This window comes from Oncorhynchus clarkii, chromosome 21 (genome assembly GCF_045791955.1).
Source record: "Oncorhynchus clarkii lewisi isolate Uvic-CL-2024 chromosome 21, UVic_Ocla_1.0, whole genome shotgun sequence".
NCBI classification, from domain to species: Eukaryota; Metazoa; Chordata; class Actinopteri; order Salmoniformes; family Salmonidae; genus Oncorhynchus; species Oncorhynchus clarkii.
Window position 1 is genome coordinate 8,035,190 of NC_092167.1, and position 21,572 is coordinate 8,056,761.

Here is a 21,572-nt window from a genome sequence, read left to right on the forward strand (position 1 = left end):
TGTACTGCTGTTACTATTTCTCTATAGGTCTCAGTGAACCAATCACTACACAGTTGTAATGCTGTTACTATTTCTCTATAGGTCTCAGTGAACCAATCACTACACAGTTGTAATGCTGTTACTATTTCTCTATAGGTCTCAGTGAACCAATCACTACACAGTTGTACTGCTGTTACTATTTCTCTATAGGTCTCAGTGAACCAATCACTACACAGTTGTAATGCTGTTACTATTTCTCTATAGGTCTCAGTGAACCAATCACTACACAGTTGTACTGCTGTTACTATTTCTCTATAGGTCTCAGTGAACCAATCACTACACAGTTGTAATGCTGTTACTATTTTTCTATAGGTCTCAGTGAACCAATCACTACACAGTTGTACTGCTGTTACTATTTCTCTATAGGTCTCAGTGAACCAATCACTACACAGTTGTACTGCTGTTACTATTTCTCTTCCTGTGTTCTTCCCCACCAGAGGATGTGTCAGTTCTGGGTTCTGCTGTGATTATATAATGGTAATCGCAGCATGTGTGAGGAGTGGAAAGGACAAAAGGGATCTGTTATACACACATACAAACAAGTGCAAACATGGACACATGCAAGTATACACACACACACACACAAATGCACGCACGTACACACACAAGCACACACACACTAGCCTTGATCTACCAATGACGCTTCAACGGACTGTGAAATTCCTTAAACACATGTTGCTCAACATGTCACCATTGAATACTACTTGGTTGGCCAGAGGGACACAGTTCAGTTGGCTGAGGTGACGTGACAATTACAAAAGACACCCCATTGCTTCCTATAGTGCAGTACTGTTGATCAGAAGAGGCTTTGGTCTAAATGATTGCCCTATAGGGAATAGGGTGTCAAAATAGTGCACTATATAGGGAATAGGATGTCAAAATAGTGCACTATATAGGGAATAGGGTGTCAAAGCAGGGCCCTATATAGGGAATAGGGTGTCAAAATAGTGCACTATATAGGGAATAGGGTGTCAAAGTAGAGCCCTATATAGGTAGGAGGCTGTGGTTTGAGAAGTAATTAATAAGCAGGACTAATGTAGGTAAGTCCATTAAGGTTGACTGAAGTGTAAAATGATTTATGGTCGTCAATTAAGCGGAATATTGTATGTGTCACAACCCCTATGTGAGGTGATGATTTGATTGGCCAGGTGGTCAGGTGGGGCAGGGTGAGCAGCATGATGGCTGAGTATGATTGGTCACCTGGTGTCATTGTAAAACAAGGGCAGGTGGTAGGATTTGCCTCTAACCCTTCACTCTGTTTGCTCAACAGCTGTTGTGGAAAACATGTCTGCTGTCTTGCTGCAACCTCCCTCCTCCTCTCAATCCACTCTCCCTATTTCGTTTGTTCCATTTCTCTCTCTCTAATTCCCTCCTTCTCTCAATCCACTCTCCCTATTTTGTTTGTTCCATTTCTCTCTCTCTAATTCCCTCCTTCTCTCAATCCACTCTCCCTATTTCGTTTGTTCCATTTCTCTCTCTCTAATTCCCTCCTTCTCTCAATCCACTCTCCCTATTTCGTTTGTTCCATTTCTCTCTCTCTAATTCCCTCCTTCTCTCAATCCACTCTCCCTATTTCGTTTGTTCCATTTCTCTCTCTCTAATTCCCTCCTTCTCTCAATCCACTCTCCCTATTTCGTTTGTTCCATTTCTCTCTCTCTAATTCCCTCCTTCTCTCAATCCACTCTCCCTATTTCGTTTGTTCCATTTCTCTCTCTCTAATTCCCTCCTTCTCTCAATCCACTCTCCCTATTTCGTTTGTTCCATTTCTCTCTCTCTAATTCCCTCCTTCTCTCAATCCACTCTCCCTATTTCGTTTGTTCCATTTCTCTCTCTCTAATTCCCTCCTTCTCTCAATCCACTCTCCCTATTTCGTTTGTTCCATTTCTCTCTCTCTAATTCCCTCCTTCTCTCAATCCACTCTCCCTATTTCGTTTGTTCCATTTCTCTCTCTCTAATTCCCTCCTTCTCTCAATCCACTCTCCCTATTTCGTTTGTTCCATTTCTCTCTCTCTAATTCCCTCCTTCTCTCAATCCACTCTCCCTATTTCGTTTGTTCCATTTCTCTCTCTCTAATTCCCTCCTTCTCTCACCCCACTCTCCCTATTTCGTTTGTTCCATTTCTCTCTCTCTAATTCCCTCCTTCTCTCAATCCACTCTCCCTATTTCGTTTGTTCCATTTCTCTCTCTCTAATTCCCTCCTTCTCTCACCCCACTCTCTCCCTATTTTGTTTGTTCCATTTCTCTCTCTCCAATTCCATCCTTTCTCAATCCCAACCATTTCTCTCTTCTCTCTGCCACTTTTATTTCTCCCTTCATCTCCCTCTCATTCGTCCCGCTCTCTCTCTCCCCTACCGTCACGTTCGTCGTATGAATCGGACCAAGGCGCAGCGTGGTGTGCGATCATTCTTTAATAAACTGTATTAAGAATGAACACTGAACAAACCAACCAAAATAACAAAATGACGCGTGAAGCTATACAAATGAGTGCTGACAGGCAACTACACACAGACAAGAACCTACGAACACAAAAGGGAAAATGGCTACCTAAATATGATCCCCAATCAGAGACTGATAAACGATAAACAGCTGCCTCTGATTGGTAAAACATATCAGGCCACCATAGACATACAAATACCTAGACCAACAAAACCCCTAGACATACAAAACCCCTAGACATACAAAAACCCTAGACAATACCAAAACTAGCATACCCACCCTCGTCACACCCTGACCTAACCAAAATATAAAGAAAACAGAGATATCCCTCGCTTCATACTAGTCGCCAAACCCAATGGCTCCATGTCATCTACAAGACCCTGCTAGGTAAAGTCCCCCCTTATCTCAGCTCGCTGGTCACCATAGCATCACCCACCTGTAGTACGCGCTACATCAGGTATATCTCTCTGGTCACCCCCAAAACCAATTCTTTCTTTGGCCGCCTCTCCTTCCAGTTCTCTGCTGCCAATGACTGGAACGAACTACAAAAATCTCTGAAACTGGAAACACTTATCTCCCCCACTAGCTTTAAGCACCATCTGTCAGAGCCGCTCACAAATTACTGCACATAGCCCATCTATAATTTAGCCCAAACAACTACCTCTTTCCCTACTGTATTTATTTTATTTATTTATTTTGCTCATTTGCACCCCATTATTTGTATTTCTACTTTGCACATTCTTCCACTGCATATCTACCATTCCAGTGTTTTACCTGCTATATTGTATTTACTTTGCCACCATGGCCTTTTGCCTTTACCTCCCTTATCTCACCTCATTTGCTCACATCGTATATAGACTTGTTTCTACTGTATTATTGACTGTATGTTTGTTTTACTCCATGTGTAACTCTGTGTCGTTGTATGTGTCGAACTGCTTTGCTTTATCTTGGCCAGGTCGCAGTTGTGAATGAGAACTTGTTCTCAACTTGCCTACCTGGTTAAATAAAGGTGAACAAAAAAAAAAATCTAAGGTCAGAGCGTGACACCTACGCTCCTCTCTACATGGTGAGATTGGTCGCCAATGCGTTACAGATGTAGGGTTAGCCAAGGTAAAGTCCCCAATAGCAGCTGTGCAATAACCCCGTCAACCACCATCACTATACTAACCTACCCATGTAAGCTACCTACCTACCACCCCCATGTAATGTAATAGTTGGGCTGCATTCCATTCCCTCCAGGCCCTAGTGTGCAATTCTCTTACAGCATACCTGTACATGTCCTAACTTAGAGAGTGGGAGTACTGGAAAAATAATAGAGAGGAACAGAGAGAGATTGAAATCATCTAAGTTGATGAGCAAGTACATTAACATCTGTTCTAAATGTGATGAGAAGACAGAGACAGAACCAGGGCTGTGAGGAGATCTGTGAGATCTGTGAGGTCCATCTACACCAAGCCCCCAGGGCCTGTTACCCAGCCTGCCCTGGGATGTGTGTGTTGGCCTACTGTATATGTCTAGAAATATGTGTCTTCATGTCTAAATGGTTGTGTGTGTATGTATGCGAGTGACTGTGTGTTCCCACTAAACTCAAGCACTATGAACCACTCTACACACACACACACACACACACACACACACACACACACACACACACACACACACACACACACACACACACACACACACACACACACACACACACAATTCTACACTACTTTCACCACCGCTGCACAGCCACAGCAATTCCCAGCCCAGGACAGCAGGACTCAGAGCTCTCTTTTATGCAACTGTGTCCAGTACATCTCCAAAACACACACAGATTAAAACAAATACAGAAATATGGGCAGGTATTTCACACACACATAATAGTCAATAGTCAGCAGGATTGATTGAACGGCACAGAAGCGTTTCATACGTTCCCATCCCCACTGCACCCCATAGAACACACAACCTCTAGAGAAGAGAGAGAGAGAGAGAGAGAGAGAGAGCCATACTACACTGCACCCCATAGAACACACAACCTCTAGAGAAGAGAGAGCCATACTACACTGCACCCCATAGAGCACACAACCTCTAGAGAAGAGAGAGCCATACTACACTGCACCCCATAGAACACACAACCTCTAGAGAAGAGAGAGAGAGCCATACTACACTGCAACCCATAAAACACACAACCTCTAGAGAAGAGAGAGCCATACTACACTGCACCCCATAGAACACACAACCTCTAGAGAAGAGAGAGAGAGAGAGAGAGAGCCATACTACACTGCACCCCATAGAACACACAACCTCTAGAGAAGAGAGAGCCATACTACACTGCACCCCATAGAACACACAACCTCTAGAGCGAGAGAGAGAGAGAGTCATACTACACTGCACCCCATAGAACACACAACCTCTAGAGAAGAGAGAGAGAGAGAGAGAGAGAGCCATACTACACTGCACCCCATAGAACACACAACCTCTAGAGAAGAGAGAGTCATACTACACTGCACCCCATAGAACACACAACCTCTAGAGAAGAGAGAGAGAGAGAGAGAGAGAGAGAGAGAGAGAGAGAGCCAAACTACACTGCACCCCATAGAACACACAACCTCTAGAGAAGAGAGAGAGAGAGAGAGAGAGCCATACTACACTGCACCCCATAGAACACACAACCTCTAGAGAAGAGAGAGAGAGAGAGAGCCATACTACACTGCACCCCATAGAACACACAACCTCTAGAGAAGAGAGTCATACTACACTGCACCCCATAGAACACATAACCTCTAGAGAAGAGAGAGCGAGAGTCATACTACACTGCACCCCATAGAACACACAACCTCTAGAGAAGAGAGAGCGAGAGAGAGAGCCATACTACACTGCACCCCATAGAACACACAACCTCTAGAGAAGAGAGAGAGAGAGAGAGAGAGAGCCATACTACACTGCACCCCATAGAACACACAACCTCTAGAGAAGAGAGAGTCATACTACACTGCACCCCATAGAACACACAACCTCTAGAGAAGAGAGAGTCATACTACACTGCACCCCATAGAACACACAACCTCTAGAGAAGAGAGAGAGAGAGAGAGAGCCAAACTACACTGCACCCCATAGAACACACAACCTCTAGAGAAGAGAGAGAGAGAGAGAGAGAGCCATACTACACTGCACCCCATAGAACACACAACCTCTAGAGAAGAGAGAGAGAGAGAGAGCCATACTACACTGCACCCCATAGAACACACAACCTCTAGAGAAGAGAGTCATACTACACTGCACCCCATAGAACACATAACCTCTAGAGAAGAGAGAGCGAGAGTCATACTACACTGCACCCCATAGAACACACAACCTCTAGAGAAGAGAGAGCGAGAGAGAGAGCCATACTACACTGCACCCCATAGAACACACAACCTCTAGAGAAGAGAGAGAGAGAGAGAGAGAGAGACAAACTACACTGCACCCCATAGAACACACAACCTCTAGAGAAGAGAGAGAGAGAGAGAGAGAGCCATACTACACTGCACCCCATAGAACACACAACCTCTAGAGAAGAGAGAGAGAGAGAGAGAGCCATACTACACTGCACCCCATAGAACACACAACCTCTAGAGAAGAGAGTCATACTACACTGCACCCCATAGAACACATAACCTCTAGAGAAGAGAGAGCGAGAGAGAGAGAGAGAGTCATACTACACTGCACCCCATAGAACACACAACCTCTAGAGAAGAGAGAGCGAGAGAGAGAGCCATACTACACTGCACCCCATAGAACACACAACCTCTAGAGAAGAGAGAGCGAGAGAGAGAGAGAGAGAGAGCCATACTACACTGCACCCCATAGAACACACAACCTTTAGAGAAGAGAGAGCGAGAGAGAGAGAGAGTCATACTACACTGCACTCCATAGAACACACAACCTCTAGAGAAGAGAGAGCGAGAGAGAGAGAGAGTCATTCTACAAAAAACACAGAGAAAGAGGCAGCAGCAAGCACATCAATGGAGAAGCACCACGAATAACAGTGTACAGTATATGTCCATCCCCTCTCACTCCTTCCCCTTCTGTCTCCTCTCTTTCCCTGTACAGTATATCTCCATCCCCTCTCACTCCTTCCCCTTCTGTCTCCTCTCTTTCTCTGTACAGTATATGTCCATCCCCTCTCACTCCTTCCCCTTCTGTCTCCTCTCTTTCTCTGTACAGTATATCTCCATCCCCTCTCACTCCTTCCCCTTCTGTCTCCTCTCTTTCTCTGTACAGTATATGTCCATCCCCTCTCACTCCTTCCCCTTCTGTCTCCTCTCTTTCTCTGTACAGTATATGTCCATCCCCTCTCACTCCTTCCCCTTCTGTCTCCTCTCTTTCTCTGTACAGTATATATCCATCCCCTCTCACTCCTTCCCCTTCTGTCTCCTCTCTTTCTCTGTACAGTATATGTCCATCCCCTCTCACTCCTTCCCCTTCTGTCTCCTCTCTTTCTCTGTACAGTATATCTACATCCCCTCTCACTCCTTCCCCTTCTGTCTCCTCTCTTTCTCTGTACAGTATATCTCCATCCCCTCTCACTCCTTCCCCTTCTGTCTCCTCTCTTTCTCTGTACAGTATATGTCCATCCCCTCTCACTCCTTCCCCTTCTGTCTCTCTAATCATTCTTTCCCCTTCTTATTCCCCGTAGACTTACCTTTCTTCTAAAAGGGGTATTCTGTACGAAAGGTCTTGGAGAGAGGAACACGCAATTCCAGCAGCTCTTCTTGGCCTTCCCCCAGAGCTGTGTGCTCCCCCTCTGCTTCTCAGAGAGACGGACTAATACATGTAGCTCCTTTTAGCTGTGAGTCACAATCCAGTCCAGCAGTAAATAGCAGAGAAGAGGAGTAGTGTGCCCTCTCTCTCTCCCTCTCTCTACGCTTGGTTTCCTATCTCCTCTCTGTAAACTCCCCCTTCTCGCTCTCCTCTTTATTTTTCCTCCTCCTCTCTCTCTATTTCTCCCTCCCTCTCTCTCTCTCTCTCTCTCTCTCGTTCTCCAGATTCCAGAGGTTTTCCACCGTTCTGCCACTCCTCCTTCCTCATCAGCTGCGGCAGAGAGACTGTCTCTCCCACATCTCTTCCTGAAACCCCCGCTCTACGCTGCTCGCTCTTTCTCTCTCTCCACCTCGTTACTATGGAGACGCGGGGCCCATCCAGAGATGGGCTCGTGCACACTGGCTGTCGGTGTAGGTGAGTGAGTGAGTGAGTGTATATGTGCCTAAATGCGTGAGTTAATGTCCGTGCATACCAGTAATGCAGAGCTCCTGTGTATCCCTGCATATCTCTCTACCACTCTCCACCCATTATAATCCGACACCACACTACAGCCTAGAATAGAATAACATAACGTTAACGGAGCTAACAGAGCTAACGGAGCACAGCTGACTGAAGCTCTCCCTCCTTCAGGTTCTCTGACTCCTTTGGGGTTTTCCACAGAATATCATCATCATTGTAAAGAGCTACGGAATGTTTGGGTACAGGACCCATATGTTGAAACTGGGACTTGACAACAGGTGTGTGTGTGTGTGTGTGTATGCTATAGTGAGTGTGTGTGTGTGCTATAGTGAGTGTGTGTGTACGTAATACATGAAACCTAAGCCATCTAGCTTGGCTTTGCGTCATCCCATTCCTAACTATAAGTATCATTCATGTGATACTATGTTTAAGGGATAATGCCTTTCAAAGCCGGTGTTCGGAGGATATATTGGCACAAGTGTTGTAAGGCCTAAGACGAAGTATAGGGCCGGCAAACCGTGCCAATATATCCTCCGAACACCGGCTTCCAGGGCATTATAATTTTATACAACGGGTTACCAACATATTCAAAAAATTATTGACATATTTTCATAAAAAACGTTATTTGGATGAATTGACTCATAGTATTTCGTCCTGACACAAATCTAGGGTTGCTACCCAAGCCGGCTGGTCGTTTGTTCTATCGGTTCGGTTGCCAGAGATGCGACCCAGTCTTCAGTCACTTTGTTCTGTGTCTATGGATGTGACCCAGTCGTTCCTTCTAAATATTCCATAGCCATACTGGCTGGCAACGTTCTTATCCCTTGCTTGCTAGCTAGCCAACTACGGCTAATTTACGGTCACATCAAAAAGTGCAGCCAGAATAACAGAAAAGTAGCTGCATTTGTGTTTGTTTGAGCTGTTTTCTAGTGACATTTACTTGGATACATCCATAACAATGAGCTAATGAGGCGCGATTTCGCCTGGTATAGAAAATGTGCTCTCTCATCAGGACACTTGTTCAGAGGAGAAAGCCAAAAACACAGCTAATACAATCACTTCAAACTGATGCTGGAAAGACTGTAAACTAGCAGCATTTAATTTAGTACTAACTGTTTTTAATTGACATTTCTTTGTATATGTATAAAAATGATGCCAGGTGATTTATGATTTCGACCTGCTGAGAAAAGCCGCCTGTCTGATTTGTCCCGACATGTTAATTTACTATGAGATAGGTGGAGATCGGATTTCAATATTGAAACAATGTAACAAATGTCGGAGAGACAGACAGCAAGGTTTATACAAATCTCTGCTGTTGAAAACTAAATGTAAGTCTAAAAGAAATGTGAGATATGGTCTAGATGCTTTTTACAGTGGAGATCAAGTTTATAAATTGCCTGGCTGGGCTGATGAGACAGTGGATTGCGCAGTCAGATGGAACAGAGTAAATAGGCATTTTAACATCATAGATTTAGCTGGTGGTAACTTGTGGAATACACTGGCTAGAATGCGGTTTTAACCAATCAGCATTCAGGACTAGAAGCACCCGTTGTATAATTTACAGTAGTACAAAACTGTGAGGGTCAGAACATGAAGTTACAGCATCTCTCACTACACCTCCTACTCTATTCTACCATAAAGGGGTGTTGTGAATCCAAAGAGGAATTAACAAGCAACGGTCAGAGAATGCAACATAGTAGCACATGCAGCACTGTACAGTCCTCAGGAAAAACCACCCACACACCAATGAACATCAAGTACTAACTTACCCCTCTATCAAGATAACCTACAAGCAGTACGCATTCAACACACATAAACATGTACACACACGTGCAGTACCCATATGAACCACACACACACGCACGGACGCACGCCCTCCTACATATAATCATCCTAACACAAAACATGCATTAAGATTCAATTATTTGCAGCTTAGAAGTGCGTCCAACTGACCAGCAGTGTGTGTGCTGTGGCTAATGAAGGCAGAAACCATCTGGTGGTGTGATGGGAAACAATCTGTGTATTTGGAGAGGTGACAGAGAAGGTGACACACACACACACACACACACACAGTGCATTTGGACAGGTGACAGAGAAGGTATGAAATGCACAAACAAAGGGACACATCTGATTTAAAATCCTCCATCCTCCATTCACATATATAGTCTCTATGGTAACTACTAGCTGAGGCGTCATGGCAACAGGGTAGAGCTGGGATAAAAAGGCTAAACTATTATTACTGGCTTGATGACTTATTGACCACCCACCATTATTGTGTTCAAGACTGGATATTAGCCAATCAGAATGGGGAATAGTGTGTGTGTGTGTTTACGGGACGTCTTATTGCCATTTCCCCTTCAAGGAGCATATTATACGATCAGTGAGGAATGCAGAGAGACTTGTCCAGCCCTGTGGGAGTATAACACACACACACAAACACACACACACACACACACACTAAGAACACAACACTGAGCACCCTACAGCACTAACCCAAAAACACGCCCTCACATGTAAGGAATGAGCATGAAGCAATACACAGCCACCTAAAAACACTCACCTGTTAGCCCAGGTAGACAACACTAGTTATCACTAGTAGTCCCATTTAACAGAAATAACCTCTGTTTTCAACGAGATTTCCCAGCTTTTACTCCCTAACACACACACAAACACAATCCCCACACACACTCCCCAAACCGTGTTCTCTGTCTGAGACCCTGTTCATTTCATCAACAAAGATCGTGACAAAAATATTTGTGAAACACCTATTTTTCAGTGGCAATTGACAAGTCAATAAATTACTACATAGTCCCAGAAAAAAATCTATAACTAAACTAAAATTATTTTCAATTTAGTTGACTAAAACATAACGAGACAAAATTATCTAACTACAAAGTGGACTGGACAATAGTTTCTGAGACTGAGAGCTTTTCAATCATTTGTTAAAACTACACCTTGTTCAGTTGTGTTATCTCATTAACTAGCTATAGCTAACAACCTGGGGTGTATTCAGCAGGACGCAACGTTTTGGAACAGTCAGATGGTACAGTCAGATGGAAATATGTTATGTAAAACAAATGCCTCTCTGACATGTTGAATAAGGGATAACGTCGGCTCTATTCATGGTATTTCTATTTGCAATGTTCAGGAAAGTTTTTAAAACTGAACGTGACCCTGGTAACATTACCAATAGCCTGTTACACAAACATTTGGTGAGAAAGGAAAAGGGATAGCAAACAAATTGACTAAGACTAAATCTAACAAACAGTGCCAAAATGAACACTGGTCTGAGAGGGTCAAGAAAACCACTGAGTCTCACATTAAGAGGAAGAGGTCCTGGGGGGAAATAACAGCCTCAACTTCTCTACCACTTTAACTCTCTAGAAAGCTTTCCAATCATGCTGAATTTCCTAATTACTCCATTCTGCGCTGTCACTCTCTGTCTGCCTGACAACAGGGAGGAAGGTGGAAATGAAAGGCTGTGGCACCATCTTGTGCATGGTTATGTTACTGCAGCTGTTTCTCCAACATCAATCCATGTCATAGTCATCATAGCAATAATACAAACTCTACATGTCTGTTTCAATCATTCAACGTTGCATTTAGCAATAAGTGCCTTGCTCAAGGGCACATGGACAAATGTTTAACCTAGTCAGCTCAGGGATTCGAAACAGCGACCTTTCAGTTACTGGCCCAACGCTCTTAACCGCGAGGCTACCTGCCTATTCCACTTGGAATGAGTCTGCATTCTTACCAATCCCATGTCTAGGATGTAAGCAGCTTTGAAAGGAAAAAGGTTAAAAAGCTAAAAGCCTATCTTAAAGCTCAAAACACATCTAAATCAAGTAGATCTCTGTGGCTCAAAAGCTGAATATGATTTGTCTACTGGAATGATTCATGGTGGTGTTCAGTAGTTACACTGCCCAATAACAGATTTTGGTGCTACATGAAATCGTCCAATAAGAATGCTCATTTACGTGTTCTATTCAATATGGTTGGACATTTGGGTGCTTCCTCACATATCTTCTGTGAGAGAGACCTGTCAATCTGTTCTGAAGATGGAGCTAGACGTCAATGCTTCTTTGACATTTACAACAAGGAAGTTCTTGCAACCGGTCTATGAAGTTAGTTGTGTGTGTGTGTGTGTGTGTGTGTGTGTGTGTGTGTGTGTGTGTGGAGAAGAGGAAGGATTAAGAGGTGTTTCTGTAGCAACACAGTTCTAATCCCACAACAGCAGGCCTGTATATGTACACACACAGACACCTAGTTCTATTTTAAACCTTTCCACAATCGCCCTCCGCCTCTCCATTGTCTCCCCGGTCGCCACAAAATCTGTGGCCCATTGCGATTATAAAGTGATTTACTGGGAAATCAATCGAGAAACAATTCTCCCCATCACTCTCCCTCTGTTATTTACCATCTCCCTCTCATGGTATTCTCTCTCTCTATACTCTCTCTCTGTATACACTGCTCAAAAAAATAAAGGGAACACTTAAACAACACAATGTAACTCCAAGTCAATCACACTTCTGTGAAATCAAACTGTCCACTTAGGAAGCAACACCGATTGACAATACATTTCACATGCTGTTGTGCAAATGGAATAGACAACAGGTGGAAATGATAGGCAATTAGCAAGACACCCCCAATAAAGGAGTGGTTCTGCAGGTGATAACCACAGACCACTTCTCAGTTCCTATGCTTCCTGGCTGATGTTTTGGTCACTTTTGAATGCTGGTGGTGCTTTCACTTTAGTGGTAGCATGAGACGGAGTCTACAACCCACACAAGTGGCTCAGGTAGTGAAGTTCATCCAGGATGGCACATCAATGCGAGCTGTGGCAAGAAGGTTTGCTGTGTCTGTCAGCGTAGTGTCCAGAGCATGGAGGCACTACCAGAAGACAGGCCAGTACATCAGGAGACGTGGAGGAGGCCGTAGGAGAGCAACAACCCAGCAGCAGGACCGCTACCTCCGCCTTTGTGCAAGGAGGAGCAGGAGGAGCACTGCCAAATCCCTGCAAAATGACCTCCAGCAGGCCACAAATGTGCATGTGTCTGCTCAAATGGTCAGAAACTCCATGAGGGTGGTATGAGGGCCCGACGTCCACAGGTGGGGGTTGTGCTTATAGCCCAACACCGTGCAGGACGTTTGGCATTTGCCAGAGAACACCAAGATTGGCAAATTCGCCACTGGTGCCCTGTGCTCTTCACAGATGAAAGCAGGTTCACACTGAGCACGTGACAGACGTGACAGTCTGGAGACGCCGTGGAGAATGTTCTGCTGCCTGCAACATCCTCCAGCATGACCGGTTTGGCGGTGGGTCAGTCATGGTGTGGGTTGGCATTTCTTTGGCATTTCCTCCATGTGCTTGCCAGAGGTAGCCTGACTGCCATTAGGTACCGAGATGAGATCCTCAGACCCCTTGTGAGACCATATGCTGGTGCGGTTGGCCCTGGTTTCCTCCTAATGCAAGACAATGCTAGATCTCATGTGGCTGGAGTGTGTCAGCAGTACCTGCAAGAGGAAGGCATTGATGCTATGGACTGGCCCGCCCGTTCCCCAGACCTGAATCCAATTGAGCACATCTGGGACATCATGTCTCGCTCCATCCACCAATGCCACGTTGCACCATAGACTGTCCAGGAGTTGGCGGATGCTTTAGTCCAGGTCTGGGAGGAGATCCAGCCACCTCATCAGGAGCATGCCCAGGCGTTGTAGGGAGGTCATACAGGCACGTGGAGGCCACACACACTACTGAGCCTCATTTTGACTTGTTTTAAGGACATTACATCAGAGTTGGATCAGCCTGTAGTGTGGTTTTCCACTTTAATTTTGAGTGTGACTCCAAATGCAGACCTCCATGGGTTGATAAATTTGATTTCCATTGATCATTTTTGTGAGATTTTGTTGTCAGCACATTCAACTATGTAAATAAAAAAGTATTTAATAAGAATATTTCATTCATTCAGATCTAGGATGTGTTATTTTAGTGTTCCCTTTATTTTTTTTGAGCAGTGTATTCTATCTCTCTCTCTCTATATATATATATCTATATTCTTGCCAATCCCATGTCTAGGATGTCAGCAGCTTTGAAAGGAACAAGGCTAAAAGCTAATATATATACTGTATATATATATATACACACACACTCTCTCTCAATTTAAGGGGCTTTATTGGCATGGGAAACATATGTTAAGATTACCAAAGCAAGTGAAACAACAAAAATTAACAGTAAACAGTACACTCACAGATGTTTTGTGACATTTCAAATGTCACCTTATGTCTATGTACAGTGTTGTAACGATGTGCAGATAGTTAAAGTACAAAAGGAAAATAAATCAACATAAATATGGGTTGTATTTACAATGGTGCTTGTTCTTCACTGGTTGGCCTTTTCTTGTGGCAACAGGTCACACATGTTGATGCTGTGATTGCACACTGGTATTTCACACATCAGATATGGGAGTTTATCAGAATTGGATTTGTTTTCAAATTCTTTGTGGGTCTGTGTAATCTGAGGGAAATATGTCTCTCTAATATGGTCATACGTTGGGCAGGAGGTTAGGAAGTGCAGCTCAGTTTCCACCTCATTTTGTGGGCAGTGGCACATAGTCTTCTCTTGAGAGCCAGGTCTGCCTACGGCGGCCTTTCTCAATAGCAAGGCTATGCTCACTGAGTCTCTACATAGTCAAAGATTTCCTTAATTTTGGGTCAGTCACAGTGGTCAGGTATTCTGCCACTACTCTCTGTTTAGGGCCAAATAGCATTCCAGTTTGCTCTGTTTTTTGTTTAATTCTTTCCAATGTATCAAGTAATTACCTTTTTGTTTGATCATTTAGTTGGGTGTAATTGTTGCACTCCTAGTATACTCATTATAGGGCTTCTCTCTGTCACCAAACACAAACACGTCGTTCCCATCCTCTTTCCTGTCCCCAGTGTCAGTGTGACGCAGTGGAAACCCCCTAACCCAAATGTAATTGTACTGTCATTTGTATACAGTAATCAGGCGTAGGAAGAGGGAGTCATGCTCTCAATGATTGCTAGTGAGGCACTACACACACGCGCGCACACACACACACGCACGCACACACACACACGCTAGAGTCACACGCTCAAGTCAAACGCTACTAATGAAGCAATGTGTTTTAATTAATAATAGTGTGAACGGGAGTCCCACATCTGACAGAGATTAACTATTGCACTGAAATTAACTCACAAATGCACACAAACACACAAATGTGTACATGCACACACACACCATATACACTCACACACACGCACAAACGCAGGGGAGTGTACATACACACACGCACAGATTTTTGTGCAAAGTGAATACCTTTGCCGGTCTCTTCTCTACCCTCCTGTGGCTCTAACTCAAACTACACCCTCCCCTCAGTCCTCCACAGCCATTTCCTCTCCCTCTCCTCCATCTGAATAGTATACTAACATCCACCTCTGTAACACGTTGCACCTCCCCATTTGTTTTCAGATCCGAGAGGAAAGAGGAAAGGAAATGAGGAAAGGAGACTACCTCAGACTACTGAGATGCATTCCACCCCCAGAAGAGCGAGAGTAGACAAGGAAAGCAGGCCACTGAGAGACTATTGAGGGACCCTGGACAAACAGTGTGGGTGGTTTCCCCGGTGTTGTGAGACATTGCCTCCTAAGTACTTATATAATCTCTCTCTCTCTCTCTCTCTCTCCCTCATCCCTTCATACTGCACTGGAGGAGAGAAAATACACCATCCTCCTCTCTTCTCACAGAAACCAGCAGGCACTCGATTTAATCAACTCTGACCACTAAATACAGGTGGTGTGTGTGTGAGAGGGTACAGTACATGTGAGTATCAATTCCCAGAAAGCTCTTACATATAGTAGCATATCTCCACCCTACCCGACACCCTAGACCCACTCCAATTTGCTTACCGCCCCAATTACTCCACAGACGACGCAATCTTAACTACACTGCACACTGCCTTAACACATCTGGACAATAGGAATACCTATGTGAGAATGCTGTTCATTGACTACAGCTCAGCATTTAACACCATAGTACCCCCCAAACTCGTCATCAAGCTCGAAACCCTGGGTCTTGACCACGCCCTGTGCAACTGGGTCCTGGACTTCCTGACGGGCCGACACCCCAGGTGGTGAGGGTAGGTAACAACATCTCAGCTCTGCTGATCCTCAACACTTGGGCCCCACAAGGGTGCGTTCTGAGCCCTCGCCTATACTCCCTGTTCACCCACGACTGCGTGGCCATGCACGCCTCCAACTCAATCATCAACTTTGCAGACGACACTACAGTGGTAGGCTTGATTACCAACAACGACGAGATGGCCTACAGGGAGGTGGTGAGGGCCCTCGGAGTGTGGTGTCAGGAAAATAACCTCACACTCAACGTCAACAAAACAAAGGAGATGATCGTGGATTTCAACCTACCAACCCTGTAACCAACCAACCCATCATCCCTGCAAACAACCCACCAACCAACCAACCAATCCACCAACGTTGTAACCAACCTACCAACCCTGTAACCCTGTTACCAACCCACCAACCCTGTAACCAACCTACCAACCCTGTAACCCTGTTACCAACCCACGAGCCCTGTAACCAACCAACCAACCCTGTAACCAACCCACCAACCCTGTAACCAACCCACCAACCCTGTAACCAACCCACCAGCCCTGTAACCAACCAACCCACCAGCCCTGCAAACAACCCACCAACCAACCAACCAACCAACCAACCAACCAACCCACCAACCAACCCACCAACCTTGTAACCAACCCACCAACCCTGTAACCAACCCACCAACCCTGTAACCAACCCACCAACCCTGTGACCAACCCATCCACCCTGTAACCCACCAACCAACTCACCAACCATGTTACCAACCCACTAACCCTGTTACCAACCCACCAACCCTGTAACCAACCCATCCTCCCTGTAACCCACCAACCCTGTAACCAACCCACCAACCCTGTAACCAACCCACCAACACACTAACCCACCCACCAACCTTATAACCAAACAACCCACCAGCCCTGCAAACAACCCACCAATCAACCCACCAACCCTGTAACCAACCCACCAACCCTGTAACCAACCCACCAACCCTGTAACCAACCAACCCAGTAATCAACCCTGTAATCACCCTGTAACCAACCCACCAACCCTGCAAATAACCCAGTAACCAATCCACCAACCCACCAGCCAACCCTGTAACCAACCCACCAACCTTGTAACCAACCCACCAACCAACCCTGCAACCAACCCAGTAACCAATCCACCAACCCACCCTGTAACCAACCCACCAACCAGCCAACCCTGTAACCAACCCACCAACCCTGTAACCAACCCACCAACCTTGTATCCAATCAATCAACCAACCCACCAACCCTGTAACCAATCCACCAACCAGCCAACCCTGTAACCAACCCACCAACCCAGTAACCAACCAACCCACCAACCTTGTATCCAATCAACCCACCAACCCTGCAACCAAGCCACCAACCTTCTAACCAACCCACGAACCCTGTAACCAACCAAACCTGCAACCCACCAACCAACCAACCAACCAACCCTGCAACCCACCCCCCAACCAACCCTGCGTCCCACCAACCAACCAACCCTGCAACCCACCAACCAACCATCCCTGCAACCCACCAACCAACCCACCAACCCACCAACCCTGCAACCCACCAACCCTGCAACCCACCAACCAACCAACCCTGCAACCCACCAACCAACCAACCCTGCAACCCACCAACCAACCAACCCTGCAACCCACCAACCACCCAACCCTGCAACCCACCAACCAACCCTGCAACCCACCAACCCACCAACCAACCAACCCTGCAACCCACCAACCAACCAACCCTGCAACCCACCAACCAACCAACCTTGCAACCCACCAACCAACCAATCAACCAACCTTGCCACCCACCAACCAACCAACCTTGCAACCCACCAACCAACCCACCAACCAACCAACCTTGCAACCCACCAACCAACCCACCAACCAACCCTGCAACCCACCAACCAACCAACCAACCCTGCAACCCACCAACCAACCAACCCTGCAACCCACCAACCAACCCTGCAACCCACCAACCAACCAACCCTGCCACCCACAACCAAGCTGTGTGTTCCAACGATCCAAAGATGACAAAATCTGTCAGGGGGACCATGTGACCACCACCTGTGCTCCACGTGTCATCATCTATCTGTTCTGTGGACTAAAGATAGATCCTAATAAACAAACTTGAAAATGAACATTTACTAGCATAAATGTGTGTGCTTGCTTCTACTGTCTTCTTCAGTCAGTATTTCTATAGTAGCGTATGGGGAATAACAGCAGTGTGTTTTCAGCAAGCACATTAAAAAACAGTAATAACCAGCAATAACCAGTAATAGACTCACATTGATGAGTTCTAACTCCCAGATCTTCTTGACCAGTTCCATGGAGGTGTATCCGTTGATGAGGAAGGACTTAGTGTAGTCTCCCAGCTCCAGAGACTCCAGCCACTCAGCCACTGACGTGGGGTTGTTACCGTCATAGCCAATAGGACGCACCTGGAGGGGGAAGGAGGAGGGGACAGACTGTCACTAGATGATATGAAGAGCAATGATACCGGACACTAAACTAGGGTGGGGGGCAGAGAGGGAGGCAGGGAGGGAGGAAAGGAGGGAGGTGGGCAGAGAGGGAAGAAAGGAGGGAGGGGGGCAGAGAGGGAAGAAAGGAGGGAGGGGGGCAGAGAGGGAAGCAAGGAGGGAGGGGGGCAGAGAGGGAAGCAGGGAGGGAGGGGGGCAAAGAGGGAGGCAGGGAGGCAGAGAGGGAAGAAAGGAGGGAGGGGGCAGAGAGGGAGGCAGGGAGGGAGGGGGGCAAAGAGGGAGGCAGGGAGGGAGGGGGGCAAAGAGGGAGGCAGGGAGGGAGGGGGGCAGAGAGGGAAGAAAGGAGGGAGGGGGGCAGAGAGGGAAGAAAGGAGGGAGGGGGGCAGAGAGGGAAGAAAGGGGGGAGGGGGGCAGAGAGGGAAGAAAAGAGGGAGGGGGGCAGAGAGGGAGGAAAGGAGGGAGGGGGGCAGAGAGGGAAGAAAGGAGGGAGGGGGGCAGAGAGGGAAAAAAGGAGGGAGGGAGGCAGAGAGGGAGGCAGGGAGGCAAAGAGGGAGGCAGGGAGGGAGGGGGCAGAAAGGGAAGAAAGGAGGGAGGGGGGCAGAGAGGGAAGAAAGGAGGGAGGGGAGCAGAGAGGGAGACAGGGAGGGAGGGGGCAGAGGGAGACAGGGAGTGAGGAAAGGAGGGAGGGGAAGCATAGCCTGTGCTGCATGTAAAATGATGACTTAAATACAGAAATTGGATATAAGATTCTGAATTCCATATCAACCCTTAGCACCCAAGGACATGACAAGCATTACAGAGAAAATCCCACCTAGCCATTCAGAGGGAGAGGCAGGGCTAGTTCCATACTGCTTACAGAATAGCTATCTAAATCCCTCAGATCAACAAGGGGTGTAGGGGCTAAAGGTTTATTTAGGATTAGGCAAATGCATCTTATTCTTCCCTATATTTACTTGGTATGGTGGTATGGTTGGTATGGTTTGTTGTCTTTTGCAATACAGTCAACACGACTTCAGAGGAGAAGAGCATTCTGCTTTTTCTCATAGAAGAGGATATATCTGAAGTAATAAGGATTCGGTATCCTACTTTTAAGAAGAGTTGGGACTTTGGAGTGAGCACATCGTGTGACATTTACCTAAAATGTGCATCCTTCTTTCCACAAGGTGAGGGAGAAGAGAGAGAGGATTTCTCTGTCGTTTGAAAACTTTGCAGGGATCAGAGAAGGGAAGTGCTGACTGAGATGAAATTTAAGAAGATTGGTTACCCAGAGTTCCTCCCTCCCTCTCTCATTTAATTGACATCTCTCACTTAGTTGGCTATATTGGTTGTGTGTGTGACTGCACAAGGCAAGACTCAACCATTTTGAATGTTATATAATTTTTAGAGCGATGTTCTATTGGCGAATAACTCAGATACACATGAAAACATGAAATGACCCCAGGTTTAGATAGAACGTCACTCAGAGATACACAAATACTATATTTCATTTATACTGGTGAAGAGCTCATCTTCTGATGTTATCCCCTCCACAGAATCCTAATGATGCTGGATTCATTTTTACTGCAGTCCACACAAATGCACGCACGCACGCAGTACTGACCCTGGGCAGTAGGCGTATGGCCTGTAGCAGCCTCTGTCTGTGGGCTGAGTTGAGGATCCCGATCTCCAGCAGGTCCTGGTCCTCCACCACGTTACTGCCCTGCATGGGGAACATACACATGACATCATCAGCCCATTGATCAGTGACATCATCATGCAGAGACCTCTGTTCACTACTCCACCCATCCCAATGCCTTGTTGTGAGGGGTATCTTGCATAAATGGCTACCAATAACCTAACTAGTTTCTTAGTTATTTACACTGTCATTTTTTGTGTAAGGCACCCCCTACCCCGCACACAACCTATATTTATTTTCCCTTTTGTACTTGAACTATTTGCACATTATTACAACACTGTATATAAATTTTAATGACATTTTTTTGTTGTTCACAATTGTTTATTATCTATTTCATATGTAAACATATGTTTCCCATGCCAATAAAGCCCCTTAAATTGAAATTTAATTGACAGTGAGAGACTGAGTGAGAGACTGAGTGAGAGACTGAGTGAGAGACTGAGTGAGAGACCGAGCGACAGACAGACAGCGACAGACAGACAGCGACAGACAGACAGACAGCGACAGACAGACAGCGACAGACAGACAGCGACAGACAGACAGCGACAGACAGACAGACAGCGACAGACAGACAGACAGACAGACAGACAGACAGACAGACAAACAGACAGACAGACATCATCTGATTGAGATTGCATCATCTGTGGATCTGTTGGGGCGGTATGCAAATTGGAGTGGGTCTAGGATTTCTGGGATAATGGTGCTGATGTGAGCCATGACCAGCCTTTCAAAGCACTTCATGGCTACAGACATGAGTGCTATTCGTCGGTAGTCATTTAGGCAGGTTACCTTAGTGTTCTTGGGTACAGGCACTATGGTGGTCTGCTTGAAACATGTTGGTATTACAGACTCAGACAGGGAGAGGTTGAAAATGTCAGTGAAGACACGTGCCAGTTGGTCAGCGCATGCGCGGAGTACAAGTCCTGGTAATCCGTCAGGCCCTGCGGCCTTGTGAATGTTGACCTGTTTAAAGTTCTTCCTCACATTGGCTGTGGAGAGCGTGATCACACAGTCGTCTGGAACAGCTGATGCTCTCATGCATGTTTCAGTGTTACTTGCCTCGAAGCGAGCATAGAAGTAATTTAGCTCGTCTGGTAGGCTCGTGTCACTGGGCAGCTCCCGGCAGTGCTTCCCTTGGTAATATTTGATAGTTTGCAAGCCTTGCCACATCCAACGAGTGTCAGAACCGGTGTCGTACGATTCGATCTTAGTCCTGTATTGACGCTTTGCCTGTTTGATTGTTCATCGGTGGACATAGCAAAATTTCTTATAAGCTTCCGGGTTAGAGTCCTGCTCCTTGAAAGCGGCAGCTCTACTCTTTAGCTCAGTGTGGATGTTGCCTGTAATCTGTGGCTTCTGGTTGGGGTATTTACGTACAGTCACTGTTGGAACAACATCTTCAATGCACTTATTGATGAAGCCAGTGACTGATGTGGTGTACTCCTCAATGCCATCGGAAGAATCCCGGAACAAATTCCAGTCTGTGCTAGAAAAACAGTCCAGTAGCTTAGCATCTGCTTCATCTGACCACTTTTTTTTGACCGAGTCACTGGTGATT

General features: G+C 46.0%; 1 protein-coding gene across 6 annotated transcripts in view; it reads right to left on the minus strand.

Moving 5' to 3' along the window:
* LOC139378448 (ankyrin repeat and sterile alpha motif domain-containing protein 1B-like) overlaps window positions 1-21,572 on the minus strand; it is a 308,202-nt gene that overhangs the window by 44,371 nt on the left and 242,259 nt on the right. For all 6 annotated transcript variants that reach the window (XR_011628293.1, XR_011628295.1, XR_011628294.1 and 3 more), the window contains 2 exons: window positions 19,940-20,038; window positions 18,148-18,300 (listed from right to left, as the gene is read on the minus strand). Coding sequence is in view for 3 of the 6 variants with exons in the window: in XM_071120627.1 (XP_070976728.1) it covers window positions 18,148-18,300; window positions 19,940-20,038 (252 nt within the window). In the remaining 3 variants the exon portion in view is untranslated. The remainder of the gene's footprint in view (window positions 1-18,147; window positions 18,301-19,939; window positions 20,039-21,572) is intronic.